The sequence below is a fragment of the Octopus bimaculoides genome, chromosome 20, assembly GCF_001194135.2.
Source record: "Octopus bimaculoides isolate UCB-OBI-ISO-001 chromosome 20, ASM119413v2, whole genome shotgun sequence".
Taxonomy (NCBI): domain Eukaryota; kingdom Metazoa; phylum Mollusca; class Cephalopoda; order Octopoda; family Octopodidae; genus Octopus; species Octopus bimaculoides.
In genome coordinates this window covers 9,560,169-9,579,767 of record NC_069000.1, presented here as the reverse complement: position 1 = coordinate 9,579,767, position 19,599 = coordinate 9,560,169, and the positions used below count along the sequence as shown (strand labels likewise).

Here is a 19,599-nt window from a genome sequence, read left to right as displayed (position 1 = left end):
AGAGCCAAATCTCTTTCAAATTGCATTCTGCCATCTTAAAGAAAAAGAGGACGCATTAGATAATGTAGTCTGATATCTCTAAACAGATGAGATGGTCACAGCTGGCATGCATTTGGTCATAGGTATGCATGATCAAAGTTAACCTGGGGTTAAAAACGAAATAGACTGTCAGGGTATTTCAAGGTTAAAAACGAAATAGACTGTCAAGGTATTTTGTTCATCACGAGACTAATTCAGCCCTTTCTTTTATAAAGAAGGAAAATTAATCCCTTCTTAGGGGGTTAGTCTTCAGTTTAATTCAACCATTTACAATGCAGCAATTTTTGTCTCTTGTTTAACATAGCCTTTTGGTGTTGGTTGCTTTTGTTGGTTGTTGTACAGTTTTACTGATGCTTTTTTTTTTTAATTAATATTTTAGTATTAATTTAAATATTTGAATATATTAATATTTGAATATTGATACTGATTTCAAATTTCGGGTGAGCCTGCCAGCATGGAAGGAGGACATTAAACAATAAAATAACCAAAACTTTTACAAAATATTTTTTTTTGTTATTTCATAAAAACTGTACTTCAAAAGGCAAGAGTTTATCCATAGATTTTGCAGTAACAATGAGATAATTTCACATGAATTGCATGGTAAACTATTGAAACAAATTCTTTTGAACGAGATTTTATTTCTTGTTAATTCCATCTTTAACAAATGTCAATCTATTATTCCATTTACTAAATAAATTATCTTTTTTCAGAAGTTCAGAAATTTTTATGCTGTTCTTTTAAAAAAAGATGACTAAATTGTTGAAGAGCTGCACATGGAAAATAGTGTCCTTTTTTGTTCTGTTACACCCTATTGCAATTTGTGGTATCGAAACAACTATCAAAGAGACAACAGGTAATAGTAAAGGCTTTGATAAATCATTATATTTCTGTATTTATGAGATGAATTATGAAATAGATCTTATGAGACTAAGATATCAAAGTTTAACAAAAACTGACACAATGGAAGTTGCAATAAGAATAATTCAGTTTTAACTCTTTTATTACAACTCTTATCCATGTGTAAGCACTTATCTACTGACTAACAAAGGATACAAGCTCCCTACAGCAAGCGAGGGTGCTTCACATGGCTAAGAATCATTTTGACTCTTATTTCTAGCAATGCTGATGCTGACTAACACCCTTAGTCATTTCAGTGATGTCTATGGTTGTGCCTTTCAGCTGTAAATTGCAAATAACCACCTTAATAATTTATACATACATACATACACATATATACATACATACATACGTATATATAAATGCATGAGTTGTATCTTTGTGTTTGCTCCTACAACTGTTTCACAACTGGTATCGGTTTGTTTACATCCACATAACATGGTGGTTCGGCAAAATAGATGTAGTGGTGGGGTACAAACACAAACACATACAAGCCCATATATACGCAATGAGTTTCCACACAGTTTCTATCTACCAAATTCACTTGATCGAGGTACTGAACAGTAGGACTGAACAGTAGGACTGAACTCTAAACCACATGGTTGCAAAGCAAGCTTTTTAACTACAAAGCCATGCCTTCACCACTATACTATTTCAGGGGCTATTTTCATATTATATGCATCACAGATAGATATAAGAAGATTAAGTAACATATTACAAAAAGACAAGCAGATGCATTAAGACTTGAATAAATAGAATAGGTTCAGATATGCAAATACAATAAGACATGTGTATGTCAAAGGAAGACATAGTTATGTACTATAAGACATAGGTAGATTAACAATAATAGACAAGAATGTTACAGTAAGATGTTGATTGACGTGAATAACTAATCAAATCAATGGAGATTATAGCATGTTCCTTTCACTTAGTGACTCGTTCTAAAAACATCTTTAAATATCACTTCTCTAACTACAATTAACAGAGATATGAACGATTTCTTTCTTTTCATGTAGCTATCAACAACAGTACAACATCTTTGGATGCAGCCTATGATATATCCAAATTATCTCAAAGCAAGTATGTGGCACAAACACCATACATACAGAACTGTAAGTATTTTTGCATATTTGATCATAGATAGAGATATGATATGACTAAAAAGAAGTAAAAAATCAGCTTCCCATTATGTCATATGAAGTATGTTATGGTTTTTAACACAATATGTCTATAAAAGGATTTTTTCCAGACGAAAACCACAGCTTCTGTCATTTCAACTACACACATTAAATATGTTGAATTGATTAATAGAGTTCTTTTTTACTAAAGACTTGCTTCTATTGCTTGATTCAAACATTTTCCGGTTTATGCTGAGCCTTTTCAAACCAGCTTATACCGTGTGACTGACCAAACTGTCAGATGTTGTTACACATCGCAGATCACAATGTACTTTGTATCATTTTAGTCTTCGAAAGATGTCACCTCGCTGGCTAGATGAGCAGACCAACATTCCCTGCTGATCAAAAGGGGGACTGGAGCAACATGAAACATGAAATGAAGTGTTTCGCTCAAGAACATGTCTGAGGACATGTCTTCATTAGCCGGGTCCTGAAGGGTCTGTTTCATGCCAAGAGGGAGCAAGTGATAGGATGCTGAATTTAAACACTACAAGACATGTGATTTGATGACTTGAGAATTCTTCCAGTCTAATTAGTACTTTATCAAGCAAGAAAAGATGAACAGCAAAGATAGCCTTGGTAAGATTTGAACTCAGAGAGCAGAAAGCGGGAAAAAAAATACCAGAAGGCATTTTATCCAATACACTAATGACTTTGCCAATTTCCCACCTTTTATGAGGATTAGTTTAATTTGATTTAATACTTGGGATTGACCCAGTTAGCTACCAGCCTTCCCCTTACAAAAATTAGTCTTAAACCTATTTTAAAGAAATAAGTGTTTCTTTGGGGGGGGGCGTGTGTGTGTGTGTGTGTGTGTGTGTGTGCATGTGTAACGAGAGAAAAAGTATGAGGTATGTCAGCATGTGTTAACTGAATATGTGTACTGAACAGCCATACACACAACCTTATATGTAATCTGCTATATAATCACATATGATGAATGACAATACATGCTATTCTCATTTGAATGACTTATATCACTTCATCACAGACTCAATAGCATATGCAGGTCAATGTGGAGACTACTTTTTGGTGCCACCAAACTGTACTTATGAAGTATCAGTCAACTTTGGTATTCATGAACAAGATCTTGGCAACCTCTACTGTGTTCTCACATTCCTGGCACTCGGAGGGTCTAGGAGGAAGTTTTGCCTTAATGTTACCAAAATCCATCTCACAGAAGACATGGACATCTATGTTTTCGAAGGTGAAAATATGGAATATCCTGAACTCTACCAACATATTATTCGGGTAAGAATTCTATTTCCCTCAATTATTTTCACCATCAGCATTCTTCTAGCACTTTCCATGCTAGTATAAGTTGAATTAGGTTTGCACCAATAGCATGGCTGTTGGGTGGGGGTGAAGGAGCAGTCTATGCTGAGTGATGCTTTTATAGAGGCAACGAGCATTTTTGGGCCTGCTGCACAGGAGACAGATGGGGTGGGGACACTCAAGGGCTGCTTTGGATGGCAAACACCCAAGCTATGTTACTGAGTTGCATTGTAGGATATCACCATCTTTGTGATCATGTGTCATCTCATTTGAGAGACCAAACTTCTTGAAATCTGTTTCACCATTTCCTTTTCATGTTTTTTGCCTTGATCTTATACTCTGCTTTTCATTCATGATGATATTACACATCTGACAAAGTTTCATGAATACTCATTTCATTTTTCTCCAGCAAAATCTTCATCCAATGCCTGTCTCACTAAACAGACTCATTCTTCTTAAACACACTTTATACAGCCTGCCTTTTTGCACACAGAGAGAACCACTTTATCACAAACAGAGGTAACAATAATCCACTGAATTCCATCTGCTACTTTCCTTTTTACCTTACTAACTATACTTTCGCTACAACTCTCTAACATTTAATTATATCACCTGGGCAGTAGATACATTTTGCATTTTGTTTTTACGTGATTTTTCTCCTTTCTAGCATTGTTTCTTTTTATATTCTAGAAAGACAAAAAGTAGTCACCATAGCTTTCTTAGACATGGTTAGTAAGAGGAATCTCATGGTCACTTGCCTTGTGCAGATTTCTGAGATATAACATCGTTATCAATATCATTTAATGTCCACTTTATCATTCTTGTATGGGTCAGACACAGTTTGTAGAGGCAGATTTTCTATAATGAGATGCCCCACCTGTCATCAACCTTTACCTGTTTACAAGTAAGATAATATTTACCCATGGTTAGGTTTTTCACAAAAGACCAGAAATGAACAACAGCACTTGTATGACGGTGATGCTTGTTTACAACAATGTTGTCAAGACAGCGGTACATACACACACATGAACTTCTTTCAGTTTCCATCCACCAAGTCCACTTTCCCAAAGTGCTGCATGGTGAGACTGAACCTGAACCCAGGTGGTTGCAAAGCAAGCTTCTTAACCACACAGCCATGCTTGTACCTGCAAATAAGTTACACAACTAAATGCAATAAGGTTTTTAACCTAACATGTTACAAAAGATCCAGTCTATCTCTCCTTTCATTTCTATATCTTCCGTCTCAACTACAAATCAATACAAAGTCATTTCTTGCATATCCATTATTTTCAGCACTTAACCAACAAAGAGGGACCACAGATATTCTGCACCAACACAAACACACTCAGTGTTCGGTTTGAGTACCCAATCCTAAAAGGCAGTCTCTCTCCTGATGTGGAATTCAAAGTTATACCAACAGATGATGGTCAGTTCTTTTTATATTAATAACACAATATGCAGTTTGTTTTTTCTTGAGTGGTAGATACATCATGCAACCCAGTTTAACACTACCTCCTCACCCCCAGATCACTTTAGTACTTTGGCTTTATGCAAATTCTTCATACTACCAGCTTGGAAATAAACCTTGAAGATTCCTCTTGGCCATAACTGGTACATCTAATAAACTAAAAGTCTACAGCTCTTTTCTTTAGTGGTACTCATGAAAGGAAATGACTGCTTCAAGAACTTTGAAATGGACAATCAAAGCTACTACCGAGTGGTAACCTGGCCAGACAGCACTGACCATCATGCATCCTGGGGTGGTTGTTTCTTAACCTTTGTGCGTGAATCATCAGGAACAATGTGTGTACAGTTTTTGAACTTCTACATTGGAAAAGACAGCAATGACGTCAGCCTTACATTTTTGGTAGGAGATAACATCCCGATGATGGTAAATATTCTGTTAATATCTCTTATTTTCATCTTTTGCTTATTTCAGTCAATAGGGTACTGTAACCATGCTGGGGGCACCACCTTGAAGGGTCTTAGTCAAACAGATCAACCCCAGTACTAATTTTCAAAGTGTGATATTTATTCTATTAGTCTCTTTTGTTGAACTGCTAAATTACTGGGGACTTAAACAAACCAACACCAGTCATCAAGCAGTAGGTGGGGAACAATAAGAAACAAAGTGTCTGGTTATTAAGAACAAAATAATATAACTTTCATGACATAAAAAAGCTTACAAGAATATTAAATAGTTTATACATTATCACAAGAGAAAAATCTGAAATCTCTGAGAAATATAAAACCAAATAAAAGGAAGTTTTAAATAACAAAAACATACACCTTCAAAGTGAATAATAATAATAATAATAATCTTTGTTTCTTTATCATTATTTCCAGTCACTGAATGTCAACAGCAGTTTTCCAAATGCCACTTTTTGTACACCTACCAAGCTTCTTTTTGTTGAATTACGTCAAAAGGTTACATTTGTTAAGCAGTTAAGAGACTACAATTTTGTGTTTCTTGTCACTGCCGAAACCCTTGAAAGTAAGTAAATGTGTCTTTAGACAGCCATTGAGTTTTTTTTTTTTTTACATCTATTTTTCCATGCTAGCTTGGGTTACACGAATATGTTACTGAGGCATCGCTTCACAGCCGGATGCCCCAGCTGTTACTAACCCTTATTTGTTTATTAAATAAGGGATCTTTTATCTCACACATTATCAAATGTGCAAAGCCGGTGGATGATTTGTTAACTGGTGAAATGACCACAATGTCACCACTTATAGCTTGGCGATTTTTGGAGAAGCTCAAACATAAACAAACACCAGACTCAAAAATGTATGTACACATCTAACATCCTTTTCATATTTCTGTTGATCATTTTCAGTCACTAAATATTCATTTAAAAATAGGTTTTACACAAAACAGAAATTGACAAAACAAATAAAGCACTTCCTCCCATCACTTCTCCCAAATATATTTTTTTCTTCTGTTTTGTTAAAAATAATCCATTCTAGAAAGAAAACATCATATAACCCAGCTAAAAATGTGTTCCTCACACAATATATTGATATAGAACTAGAAATGATGTTTGCATAAAGCAATTCTGTGTGTCACTACTAAATTGTCACAGTTCAAGTCATCACAAACCAAGTCTATATATATGTCTTTTTAACCCTTGTAAAATTAAAGGATAAATTTAACCCTTTTCATACCAACCCACCTGAGATTACCCCCCCCCCCACCTTAGTTCAATGGTACAAATTTTCTGTTTTAAAATTATCTAAATTAAAACCTTCCATCAAAATTTATGTTAATTTATGTGCTAAACATCCTGTTAAATGAAACAAAGCTATTTAAATAAATTCAATATTTTAAGAATTAATTGAAGCAAAGTCAATGTATTTTCAATGGAAACATGGTAACAAAACATGAACACGCATACATTTAAACATATAGCTTCTGTTAACACTTTCTAAACTTCCTATCATTTCAGATGGCTCCCAGACAAGTTGGAGTGTATCAACATTACTATTGATAAGCGTTGCTGTTATTTTAAACTTTTACCTAAATGGCTGTGAGGAACGTTAACTTTTATCAAAATTAACTCAAGGAAACTGGAAGAAACATCATCTCCTGTATATTTTTTGTCTATAATAAATTCATTACAGTATCTTTCAGCATTGGCCCTGTTCTTTGAATGGAAGGAGATAAAAGGACTAATGATGATGGTAATGATGATAATAGTGGTGGTGGTGTTGGTGGTTTTGGTGGTGGTGGTGGTGGTGATGATGATCTGCCACCACTAAAAAGCAATAATTTCTTTAAATGTGACAAAGCAAAGGACATGGAGACATAATGAGGACAAATTACAAAAATGGTCAGGGTTTATGCATAATAAATTAATAAATTATGAAAAGCAAAAGTATACAAAGAGAAGGAAATGAAATGCCCCAACAGAGATCAGTCAATGAAGGGTCAATGAAGGAACCCACACATCCAGATGGATGAAATGCCACTAAGCATTTTGCCCAGTGTGCTAACAATTTTGTCAGCTTACCACTTTACTGGCTTAATTAATATTATCACTGCCTTAAGGTAGCAAGCTGGCAGAATCGCTTCTGTGCCAGAAAAAATGCTTAGCGACATTTCTTCCAACTTTATCTTCTGAGTTCAAATAAGTACCAGTTGAGTATTGGGGGTCAGCATTATTGACCTTCTCATCCCACTAAATTTCTGATCTTGTACCGAAATTTGAAACTAATATAAACGAAGTCATTAAAATGAATAGTGTATTCTTTGTACTAAAATTTATGAAACATTGCTCTCTTTTCATTATAGAGTCGCTATTTTTAATCTTTCAACTCTTTACCTTCAGCTACTATGAGGAAACTAAATCGGTGGAAGCACCCACTGAAAGTACACCAAAAACTTCAGTTTAGGGTAGCAGGAAAATTGATCCGCAATCCTAATATTTTCAATCGGTGAATTTTTAACTCAATCCCTCGGAAATATAAAACGACAGGAGGGGTTAACTTGGGGATTTGAACCGGAACGTTAAACAATATTACTTTCAAATTGTGTAGGCCTAATCATTCTCCCAAATATTTTTAAGCGCCTGAAATCGTACTTCAGACACAGTTTAAGTGATGATCTTTAAAATGACCGTTTACGTTATATTTGGAAGAGCACAATTTACAAAAGTACAGATTTTGTAAGTGGAATGGGAAATAGAAGAGAGAGAGGGGGAGACAGACAGAGAGAAAGAATGAGAAAGAGAAAGTGTGTGTCTTATATATAAAGAGAGGGAGATAGGGATGGAGGGAGAGAGAAAGGAAAAAGAAAGAGAGAGCAGCATTCATGGCGTGCCAATAAGTCGCTATGATGACGATTTTGCACGTAAACTCCAAAACTGTCCCTTAATTATTTGAAACCTGCATGAGACAAGAGAGAAAATATGTTAGTGGTCAGATGTACTGTCAACAACGGGCACAGGTTTATGCAAATAAAACGTGTCTTCTTTATAAACGGTAGCATCTTCGTCAAATTTCACCTTTGAGCTTGTTCAGATGACTTCTTTGGAACAGGAAGCTTATATTTAGATCCAAACAAATGTATATAATATTCGTAAATGCGTTTATGCACATACACACACGTTTCTTTATATCCTTACACATATATGAATATATGTTAAGATGTTTGCGAGTAAGCGGTTATAATCTATTCAGGTGGCATAATCACAGATGACAGGTGAAGTAGCTAAACATAGATTTGTGTATGTATCGAAAGAGAGTGACGGGAAAGAAAATGCTGGTAAATGTTTGGATAAAATGCTGACACCTACTCATTCCCCCAGAAAACTAATTGTCTTTTTTTGGCGATTTGTCACGATTTAAATTGGCAAGAGCCTAGTGAGAGGACTGCAGATACTCATTGCTTCCCCAGACATTGAAATCTTAAGAGCTCGGTATGTCTTTAACAACGATTCTCTTAACAGCTTTGCTGGGTACTTGGCAGACAAGGTCTGCGACATCTTTGGGAGCGAAGGACATCAGTAAGATAATCCATGGAGTGGATTTCAGAGATTCCACGAAACCTTTTCTCAAGAAGTTACCGTTCCTCCCAATGAGGGTACAGCTAAATTGTTCTTGCGCACGGGAAATCGAAGAGATCCGAGACCAACTTAAATATGAAGTGTCGCAACGTATTGAAATGCTCGGCACCATTGAGTTGTTTATTAGTGAAATATTTAATCTGAAGACCCTTGTCAACTCGAAGGTCGTTCCTCCACCAGTTGGTAAGTAATTTAACGGTTAAATTTTAACCGATTGTTATTTGGGCATCATGTCAACCTTGATCAAACAAACCCGTGATCGAAGGATGTGATTATCTTAGTTTTTGATGTCTGTATTGTACATTCTTTTATTTGTTTTAATTTGTGCTTATTTTTTTTTTAATAGTTTCAGTTTATATTCTGTATTTTATTTTATTAGAAGTTTCAGCTTGAATTGTATGTTCTTTTATACTCTTTTAGAGGTTTCAGCTTTGTATTCTTTGATTGAGTTTATGGTCGTAACTCAAATTATCACCTCATGGACATTATCTCATGTGACTTCTACTTTTAAGACAGGAAGGTGCGATTTGAGGGAGATTTGGTTGATATTTCTAGCATGTTGAACAACCACATAGACCCGTGGGACTTTATAAATGGCACGCCTAGCGAAAAATTACTTTGAATCGTTTTAGTAGTGCGAACCATATGATGAGCCGTATGCCATGAGGCCCGTTTCTGGAATAAAGTTTATCGAGTAATTTATGTTGTTTAGCCCCAAATTAACTCTGATCAAGTAGAACTTTGATAAAAGGTATTCCAACCCTATCTTTTTTTTTTTATATAATCAGATATACAGTATCTTCGATTAATAGTCTAAATCAGTGATTCCCAACCTGTGGTCCGCAAAGGTAGTACTGGGGGGGGGGGGTCAGTAAACGTGTTAAACTGACAGACCTTTCAATATCCTGGGTTCCGTGGGAAACCTCATTTAATTAAAAGGGTAAAAATTTCCGAATAATTGACTTAAGATATTCGTTTTTAGCGTGGCTGACTTTTCGTGATCTCAATTTTTGAAATTATTTTTTAGTTTCATTATAGAGAATATTGCTGCTGAATATGCAACATTTTGGATTAGCATTTGATTTCTTCAAATTAAAGGGAATAGTTTTAAGATGGAATTTCTAAATATCACATATACCTCCGGCAAATGACATTGGTTTTAAGCATGATGCATCCTAAGAAATACGATGCATATAGATGTCTCTCTCACAAGTGACAGAATATTTAGATAACATTTTGCAGAAATACGTTTTTGAGAGAGTGTGGATTACATTAGATTGAAAATTCAAACAAGTTTAAAATGAGTAAGTGAAAATGCAGAGGTTATAGAAGTTAGTGGTAACGAAGTCTGTGGGGAGATAAAGAATGATAAAGAATTCATCTAAAAAACACGTTAGAGTTTGTGCATGTGTGTGAATCAAGTAAAAATATAATATTAAAACAAAATATCTTTTTCATACCTCTTAAAATCACTGGATATAATATATAATAATCCCAGATTGCAGAATAGATTTGAAAAACTAATCCACTTTCCCTTTGCAATTTTTGGCGCCGAAATCGAGTAACTAATACGTTTCATTTTTGTGTGGAGAGAGAGTGAGTGAGCGAGTGACAAAGTTTACGTAAACTTTCAATGGTATAGCAATATGTTATATATCATCATCGTTTAACGTCTACTTTCCATGCTGGCATGGGTTGGATGGTTTGACTGAGGGCTAGCAAGCCAGGAGGCTGCACCAGGCTTCAATCTGTTCTGGTAAGGTTCTACAGCTTGATGCCTTTCTCAATGTTAACCACTCCGAGAGTGTAGTGGGTGCTTTTTAAGTCTCACTGGCATGGGAGCCAGTCAGATGGCACTGGCATCGACTATGCTTGAATGGTGCTTCTTACGTGCTGAGCCGAATGCCCTAACCACTAAACCATGTGCCTTCACAAAATAAAATATAGCACACATATAAAGCACCCATGTCGGTGTCATACATAAAGCATCCATGCTGATGTCACATATAAAGCACTTCTGCTGTTGCCACATATTGAGTACCCGTACTGGTGCCACGTAAATAGCACCCAGTACACCCTGCAAAGTAGTTGGCATTAAGAAGGGTATCCATCTGCAGAAACCATACCTAGCTAGCAGGGGGAAATCATTCAAAAGCTACTACGATGAAAGGAAACACACTGTGACCAGTGTTGTAAACAACATTCAATAGTCTGGCTGATACAGTGATTTGTTGAGATACCACAACCAGATTTGAATTCTCTAGACGAATATATCTAATGAAAAATGGGAAAAGTACTGAGCTATCTCTAAAGAAAGACTGTTTCTCTATAGCTATAGAGAAAAGAGAAAACAGTGGCTTGTCTACTGCTTAATGCCAGCTAAGGAAACTATTACGTAATAAGTAGATTCGGTTGTTATTTTTTTTATCTAAGAATTAGCTGGATATCACTTTGAATCACGAACATCTATGAATCATGACATTTACTAAGTTGAGTATTGTCTGGGTAATCATCCATATTGGATACTTTAAGAAAAGCTGGAATTTATTGTCTCTCTGGTGAAATATATAAACTTGTGCTATCTACATGGCTGGAGATTTTTCTATTTCTATAATAACTGATAAATAATAACTATTATATCTGCTGGCTAACTGTAAGCGAACTGACGGCATGTTTATTCAAGTGTGATCATAAATCTGATGTAGTTACTCGTAGTCTTTGTAAGCCAGTGGAAGTGAGGATAACATTAATTGTTACCAACGAGTAATTCAAAGGGGAGTGGGCTGGGGAAAGTAGTCCTGTGGCTATTCTTTTCTGGCAGAGAGCAGCTTTGATTAAAATCTTTCATCTTCTTGTTGCTGCTGTTTAACCCAAGGTCAACCCTTCATAAAACTGACTTTTGATCAGACATTTCTTCTGATTCTTTATGTTCTGAGTTCAAATTCTGCTGAAGTCAACTTTGCCTTTTATTCTTAAGAGTTGATAAAATAAAGTACCTACTAAATATTACAATCAATATAATTGACTAACAACTTTTCCTTAAAAAAAAAAAAAAAAAAAAAACCTGCAGGCTTTGTGCCAAAATTTGAAATAATTAACAACCTGTTTTTTTTTTTTTTGTTTTTTCTTTTCTGTAATTCCAGAACCTAAAACAATCCAAGCAACAGCAGCCGCAGATTTTGAGGAAACAGCTTTCAGTAGCCGACTTAGTCATCATTTAACAAACTTGAAGCCAGATCAAATAGTCATTTTTGACCAACTTCTTACAAACATTGGAAGTGCTTATGACCACACTACTGGAATTTTCAATTGCCCCATATCAGGAACTTACCAATTCTTTGTGAAAATCTTGTCGGGTTTCAATGACAAAGTGGAGACTGCGCTTATAGTGAACACCATTGAAGTGACCCGACTCTATTCTGGTGCCCAACATGCCCATGGGTCCAGCACAGCTCCTGTTATCATCTTATTGGAAAAGGGGGATAAAGTATTTGTAAAAGCTCTTTATCAGAAATCCAGCCATGTTCATGGTGTCTACAGTACATTTAGTGGATACCTTCTCAGACCTATCTAAGCCAATCTATTTTCTGGCTTGTCAAGATTAGATTTACATTTTCAGGTCCACAGTACACTAACTTCATTTACATTAAAATCACTCAAAAACATAGCTTGGTCATAATAGAAGTCCTCTAAAACTTAAACACTCATAGAGCAAAAAGTAAGCTTTCATCTAATTAAATCTACATGGAGGTTTCAATCCTTGCTCAAAGCTATTTCGTTTCACTTATGTTGCTTTTAATGCCCACAGGAAAGATTCAGGGTCACAAATTCTCTTTTCCTGAAACAGGGTTGGGTGCTTGATCAACAGAAACCTATAGTTTTGAGACTAGTTATTATTAGATAAGCTAGCATGGTCAGATTATAAACTGCTTCTATTTTAGCCCTGCTAAGTTTGAATAGCTTAGCTCCTTGGTCAAACCTGATCAAGTAGATCTATGGTACTTAGGCTGTTGGTTTAATGAATGGTACTATCTCCAGATCTTTCGTTCCAGTTGTGATACTTTTCCAAAACCATATTTTAAAGAGATATATTTTTGAGATATGACTGAACTGAAAATTTATTTCTACTACATGAGTTTTAATGCACTTATAAACTGTGCTACAGTCTTGGAGAAAGGCAAGTTAAAAATTTCCCAAACCAGCTGAGAGGTTAGTAGCTTGTATTGCAACAGTTACTACACAACTCTCAAATGACCCAATTTTCATAACTGTAAATAGTTGCCTCCGGCTTAAAGCATATCTGACAACACTGTAAAATTAACAGCCATTTTATTAGTTTGGGAGGAAACTGGGCACTACCAAGGTGACTTGCCAGAGGTATGAATATATTGGATGACCATCCTGCTGCCAATCTCTCATATATAGAATAGAAATGAAACTAACTGTCACCTATTAACTCTTTAGCATTCAGATTTCTCCATAAAATATAATGCTAATTTATTCACATTGATATGAATTAGTCGTGCATTACCTTGTAGCTTTGAGATTTCAATGACATGATAATTTATATTTAGAGTAATATTGCAGGGTAAGTGTGAGAGACTGGATATGGCCAGTTTGAAGATAAAACAAGTAGATTATTTTGGCTGATTTAAATGCTAAAGGGTTAAAGTAAATAGCAAAGACAAAATGGTTTAGTGACAGAAATGATATATCTGAAAGAGATCAGTGATGCTCCGATGATGTAACTTATATCCAGAAGAGATATAACTTATCTCTTACAAACACAAGTGGAAAATGATTAAAATGGTATAAATAGAAATACAGAATATGCCATTAGTATTCTAGTAAAACCCATACAAAACCAGAGTAAAATATCTTTATATTTCTAGAAAAATGTCTTTTTATGCCTTCACAGCATTCATATGTAGCCATCATAAGAATGATGAAAATATGTTAAATTAAAAACTTATTCACTCACTGCAAAACAGAATTTACTGTTGAAATGTTATTAGTAGGAATAATGCTTTGTTTACCTTGTGATATTAGAACCTGTGGACATGAAACTTAAAAACTGTTTTACATCAGTTAAGCTGTAACTGATATCAGGAGTTTTAGAAATAACAATGTTTATCTTTTCAGGGAATACAGAAAATGTTTTCAACATTTACCTCATTAAACATTTTTGGATTATTATGAAAAATATTTAATAAACTTTTTTCAAATTTGCATCAAATATTTATCATTTTTAAAATCTTTATTATACTTTTTTTCTATTTTTGACAAAAAAAAAAAAAAAAAAAAAAAAAAAAAAAAAACATATCAAAGATATTTCCTTCTACCCAAACCTGGGGTAAATCTTTGTTAATTAGAAAGTACATTCGAGTTTGATAATAGGCTTTGACATTATTTCTAGTCTCTAAGGTGGTAAGCTGGCAGAATTGTTAGCACACCGGGTGAAATGCTTAGTGGCATTTTGTCTGTCCTTACATTCCGAGTTCAAATTCCACTGAGGTTGACATTGCCTTTTATCCTTTCGGGGGGTCGATAAATTAAGTACAGTTGCATACCGGGGTCGGTCTAATTGACTGGCCCCCTCCCCACAAATTTCAAGCCTTGTGCCTATAGTAAAAAGAATTATTTCTATAGTTTCTGTGCCTTTTCATAAACACCACATTTTAACGCATTTCTTTTGTTCTCACCCTACAGCTAATTCCCCCTCCACACACATATTTATATATGCACACGATGGGGTGCAGGGAAGTTCCTGGCTTTGGGTTAAAGAAAATACAGGAGGATCAGTTATTATTTTTATTCAACATACTTCCTTCTCGAATTTACACACTTATTGCAGTGGTCCTTCAGTTTTAATAAGCCCTGTAAAAGAACTCCAATGTTTGGGCCTCCAAACAGGCCCTTCATGATACCCTTAAAGCCAGGAACTTTTCAGCGCCCTCTTGTGTGTGTGTATATATATATATAAAAACAAGTTGTCATTTAGGTAGATTAAAGTAAACACCAAGGACACAGAGGAGGATTGCAGTAAATAATGATTAAAAAGAAGACAAACATATTAATCAATATTTTTTTTTTTTTTTACTTTTATTTCAATCAAAATAAATCTTTGAAGGACGTGGGTACAAAGAAAAAGTTCAGACGATTCTTCTGGGTAATTAAAAAAGATCTTAAAAAGGTGTTTGTAGCAACACATTTGGATGTCAATTACATTGGTAATTGTTACTCATAGTTTATTGTATCAAACTTGTAATAATTAATTTCTTAGTCACAATGTTGGAAATTTGGTGGTGAACTTTAGTAAAGACCCAGAACAAACATTGCAAGGCAATTTTACCAATGCACAAACAATTTTGCCAATCAACTGGCTTCATCAAATTTGTAATGATAATAAAGGGGTGGGGTCATTTTATTTATTCACAAAATTCTCAGCTAAGATTTCCTCTCTCCTGGAGAAAATTGAAAGAACGCAAAGCAATTAAAGTTTTTGCAGATTTTGACAAGGTGTTGAATTAAGGAATCAACTTAGTCAAATATGAACAAAAAGGGGCAGTTTCTGAATAGGAATATATATTATATCAAGATTATCAATGGAAGACTTTAATTTTTGGCATAGTGGTAAAATGTCTTAAGTAAAACAAAAAATGTTTTAGCTCTCTTTGTTAATATTAGCTGAAACACTTGCACCAGAAAATATTTCAACCCAGTAACCATCAGGATCCATGATGAAAGCAATCCCTTTGATTTTTCCTGGAATAGAAAAGAAATGTGATATAAACATTAACACAGAGGTTTAACATTTGACAAAAGTTTAGAAACAAAAGATGGAAAGAGGAGAAATAAAATGGATAAAGGGAAGGTAAACAACTACTTTATATTCTGATTCCCCTAAAACTAATTTATTTCTCATAGAATGACATATTTTTTTTCCAGGAGGAGGGGAAATAAACTTTTCAATCGTATACAGTGTAATTTCTATAACAATGTGTATAACATAATGGATCACTTTTTAAGGTTATCTTTACAGGTTTTTCTATAGAAATTAGAGCCAGTACTGATTTGTTAGGATGTTTCATATCCGAATATGTCTAATGTAAACAATGTAATCGAAGATAGAAAAATAGATAATGGGTGTATATGCATATCTGAGGAGTCCTTCCTCCTCTTTCACAACCATACCCAACCAATTAACCATCCACAAGCACATTGCTTAGACAGCCACCAAATATAGCAAAGTAACACTATTGGATATACCAATTTTACATATTAAACACATTCCTGTAAGAGCATGGCAACAGGAAGGGCATTAGTCTATAAAACAAAATCTACCTCAACAAATTGCATCTGACCCATGCAAACATGAAAAGTGAACTTTAAATTATGAAGAAGATATATAAGCAGTAATCTTACCAGCATTCAGTTTGAGTTTAAAGGGCACGCCTAACTCTTCAAACCTTTTACAGGCAGCTTCAACATCTGGGACACAAACACCAATATGTCCTAAGGAGAACAAAAACAAGATACGATTAGGAAAAGACAAAGTAAAATAAATCACAGCAGTATTTCTATACCATCAAGATATGCTATTACTAGAGCCAGATTAATTAGTGTTCACAGCCATATCTCTCTGGTTTTCCCAATTCTTTCTTCCAAAGATTTCCTCCATTGCAAATGTTTTTTGAAGCAGATGTGCAAGTCTCAGAGGACCTGCAGACGTCAAGCTTAAAGAATAAGTCAACTAAAAAAAACCTTCAAAGTGGTGCTCCAGCATGGCTACAGTTAAATGACTGAAACAAGTAAAAGAATACATAAATACCAAAAAATTGGCTATTGTGAGGGAAGACACCATGTTTATTTAATTATGTTTGTAACTCATGAATTCACAGCACTAGGCCCCCTGCAAAAATTCATGTTCAAGTCAGTCGAGTTGGCCATAAATGCAGAACACTGCCAGGAATATAAACTACCAACACTCCAGCTGACACACATCGATTTTGTGAGCAGTCTATTAGTTTATACAGCTTTACAAAATTAACCAATCAAAACTTACCAAATCCCTGTGGACTACTGTTGCCGTTATGATACTGAACACTGTCATCAGTCTCAGAACCCCAGTTGCTGCAAAATAAAAAATATATTTCTCACTCAGACATTGAAGAATTTCACAATGGAGTGTTGAACACAGAAATACAAGCAAATAGTTAAAATGATAGACCAATACGAAGCTAAAGAAAATGCAAGTAGATCAGGATCAGCAAAGAATACATTGCAGGAAAACTGCACATTGAGGAATAATGAGTGAGAGAGATAAGTTACATATATATTGAAACAATATATAATATCCCATTGGGATATTTTAAGATACTCTGGCGGGGTGAGGGGGAACATTATGGCACACAGAAGTATATATATATATATATAGTGTGCATTCTGCATCTGTTAAGAAACAGAGACAAGTGAAAATTCTATAAATATAATAATAAGCTTAAGCCTATAAGTGTTCACTGTATATTGGCTATAAAACATAGTTGAATATCCATTTCTTTCTATTGAGGGCTTATATGCCTCAGTATTAACTGTTTTCTATAGGCAATATATGGTGAATGCTTATAAGCTTACGCTTATAATTATATTTACAGAATATATATATATATATATATATATATATATATATATATATATAGTTAGGTAGATAGAGAAATTGATGTATTTTAAGTAACATTGGATTATATTGTATTATGGTGCTGTGTGATTGAGTTTATTAGAAAAATGACAACATATGATTGGGTACATCAGACAACAAGGAAAAAACAACTATTGGTCATATAGACAAATACACAGCTAGGTTAAGTCACTCAAAAACGATACAACACTGAATAAGTCAGAGAAAATTACATGGTTCTCATTGGTCACTGACACAACAAAGTTACACACAACCACTGGTCACTGAAAATATACTTACTGGGTCAACTCAATGGCTGTCTTGCTGGTCATGCACCATTTAAACCGCTCAGCTTCATCCTTTGGAATCTCATCTTCATTGGCATAACCCATGAAAAATAAGCTGAACTTTAATGGTGGATAGTCAAACCGATGAAGCAGTCTGCAAAGAAAGATCAATCAATTGTGACTGAATATAAAGCAACACAGGTGATAGAACAAGTGTTGTGAAGAATGCATATGTGATTACTATATATGGCAGGGCATCGTGCAGCCCAGTTTAACACAACCACTTGACCCATAGGTGGCTAACACCATCTAAGGGCTAGGTAGTACTCTTAGGGACCTATGCACTTTCAAATCTGGTCTGCTACTGTATGATGGTGAATAAAAAGAAAACAAAGTAAAATGAAAGATTCAAATAATAATACAATATAAGTTACCTCATTCCCAAGACTTTAGAGTAGAATGTCAAAGATGCCTTTGGGTCTTTGACTCGGTACATAGTTTGTTGATAAAAGAAATCCTGTAATAAATGTTAGGATAACAGTATAAGTTTCTTAGTGGCAAAACAGAGTGACTGGAATATGATGACGTTCATGTGTTTTTACACTGGTAATACATTCCAATTATATTTTAATTTGTTGAAAACCAATTACTAATGATAAAAGGATTTTGGCATATGGCCATAAATTACAGTGGAAAAGGAGATTAGTTAATTGACTCAATACATGCTATAAACAAGAGTTAGGATTTACACAGGGGTTCTCAAACATTTTTTTAATCTATGGACCCCTTTGATTACCATTTTATTCTGGTGAACCCCCATAACCATTCGCTGTTCAAAACCTAGTTTAATAGAAACTTCTTCCAAAATTCCTATTTCGTTTCTCTCACATTAACTTGTGTAGGTTGAACAATGTAAAATGTTTGAGAAAGAAATCTAGCTGTTTCTTGCAATACATACCAATACATAAAACTAAAGCAAAATTTTTTTCAGGGCCCCTTAAAATACTATTGTAGACAAACTATTTTCTTGCGTGGACTCCCACAAATATATGGACCTCAGTTGAAAACCCCTGTAATAGAACTTCAGCTTCAAAAGCGCCCTCATTTACATTAAATCCTCTTTTTGTTTCTTTGCAGTAAGTGGTGCGAAACTGTATTAACACATGTAAAGCATTATTATGAAATAACTTTAGTGCAATTAAAAACAGAGCTAGCAGGACCTGTATGATGTCTGATTACCGACAGTTTGTATCCTGTCACCGATGCATATCAATTCAGACAATTTTGCTGCGAGTAAGTACCATTAAGGGAAATGCTTACCAATATGGTCGGCAGTACGTGTTTAGTGAACATAAAATGTTGAGAGCAAATCCTTTCTCAAATGCTCTTGGAGAAAGGAAAGCCGATTCTGCCAGGCTGACATGCTCTAAATATACTATATGAAGACAAAGTTCATAGCGATTAATTGAAATTGATTTAATAATGTGCATGCTACAGCAGCCTTGCACCGGTAGAAGCAGAGTATATGAGGGAGATAATGGGACGAAATATGTTTAAACTCCAGTTGTTGAGTAGATGGATTTGCATGATACATCATAATAAAAATCGACCTGCACATTTGTACATTTGTGTTACACCTGGCAGGTCTTAAACCGTTAGTCAGCTTTTTTTTTTTTTTTTTT

At 34.7% G+C, this 19,599-nt stretch overlaps 3 protein-coding genes across 7 annotated transcripts in view; 2 read left to right on the top strand and 1 right to left on the bottom strand.

Moving 5' to 3' along the window:
• The window catches only part of LOC106874765 (uncharacterized), a 17,046-nt gene extending 10,032 nt beyond the window's left edge, over nucleotides 1-7,014 (top strand). For 4 of the 5 annotated variants that reach the window (XM_052974955.1, XM_052974956.1, XM_014922614.2 and 1 more), the window contains 7 exons: nucleotides 750-892; nucleotides 1,953-2,048; nucleotides 3,106-3,365; nucleotides 4,683-4,815; nucleotides 5,042-5,280; nucleotides 5,736-5,883; nucleotides 6,836-7,014. In XM_052974955.1, the coding sequence (XP_052830915.1) occupies nucleotides 787-892; nucleotides 1,953-2,048; nucleotides 3,106-3,365; nucleotides 4,683-4,815; nucleotides 5,042-5,280; nucleotides 5,736-5,883; nucleotides 6,836-6,930 (1,077 nt within the window). In that variant the 5' untranslated portion in view covers nucleotides 750-786 and the 3' untranslated portion in view covers nucleotides 6,931-7,014. The remainder of the gene's footprint in view (nucleotides 1-749; nucleotides 893-1,952; nucleotides 2,049-3,105; nucleotides 3,366-4,682; nucleotides 4,816-5,041; nucleotides 5,281-5,735; nucleotides 5,884-6,835) is intronic. The other variant, XM_014922615.2, reaches the window with a different exon arrangement.
• A 1,175-nt stretch (nucleotides 7,015-8,189) lies between these two features.
• Nucleotides 8,190-14,182, top strand: LOC106874766 (caprin-2). Its single transcript, XM_014922617.2, has 2 exons — nucleotides 8,190-9,136; nucleotides 12,097-14,182. The coding sequence occupies exons 1-2, from the start codon at nucleotides 8,809-8,811 to the stop codon at nucleotides 12,525-12,527; spliced, it is 759 nt and encodes a 252-aa protein (XP_014778103.1). The 5' UTR covers nucleotides 8,190-8,808; the 3' UTR covers nucleotides 12,528-14,182.
• An 842-nt stretch (nucleotides 14,183-15,024) lies between these two features.
• LOC106874764 (lactoylglutathione lyase) overlaps nucleotides 15,025-19,599 on the bottom strand; it is a 5,912-nt gene continuing 1,337 nt past the window's right edge. Inside the window, exons 2-6 of the mRNA XM_014922612.2 lie at nucleotides 18,352-18,434; nucleotides 17,931-18,071; nucleotides 17,019-17,086; nucleotides 16,379-16,468; nucleotides 15,025-15,718 (exon numbers count right to left, since the gene is read on the bottom strand). Of these exons, the coding sequence (XP_014778098.1) occupies nucleotides 15,618-15,718; nucleotides 16,379-16,468; nucleotides 17,019-17,086; nucleotides 17,931-18,071; nucleotides 18,352-18,434 (483 nt within the window). The 3' untranslated portion in view covers nucleotides 15,025-15,617. The remainder of the gene's footprint in view (nucleotides 15,719-16,378; nucleotides 16,469-17,018; nucleotides 17,087-17,930; nucleotides 18,072-18,351; nucleotides 18,435-19,599) is intronic.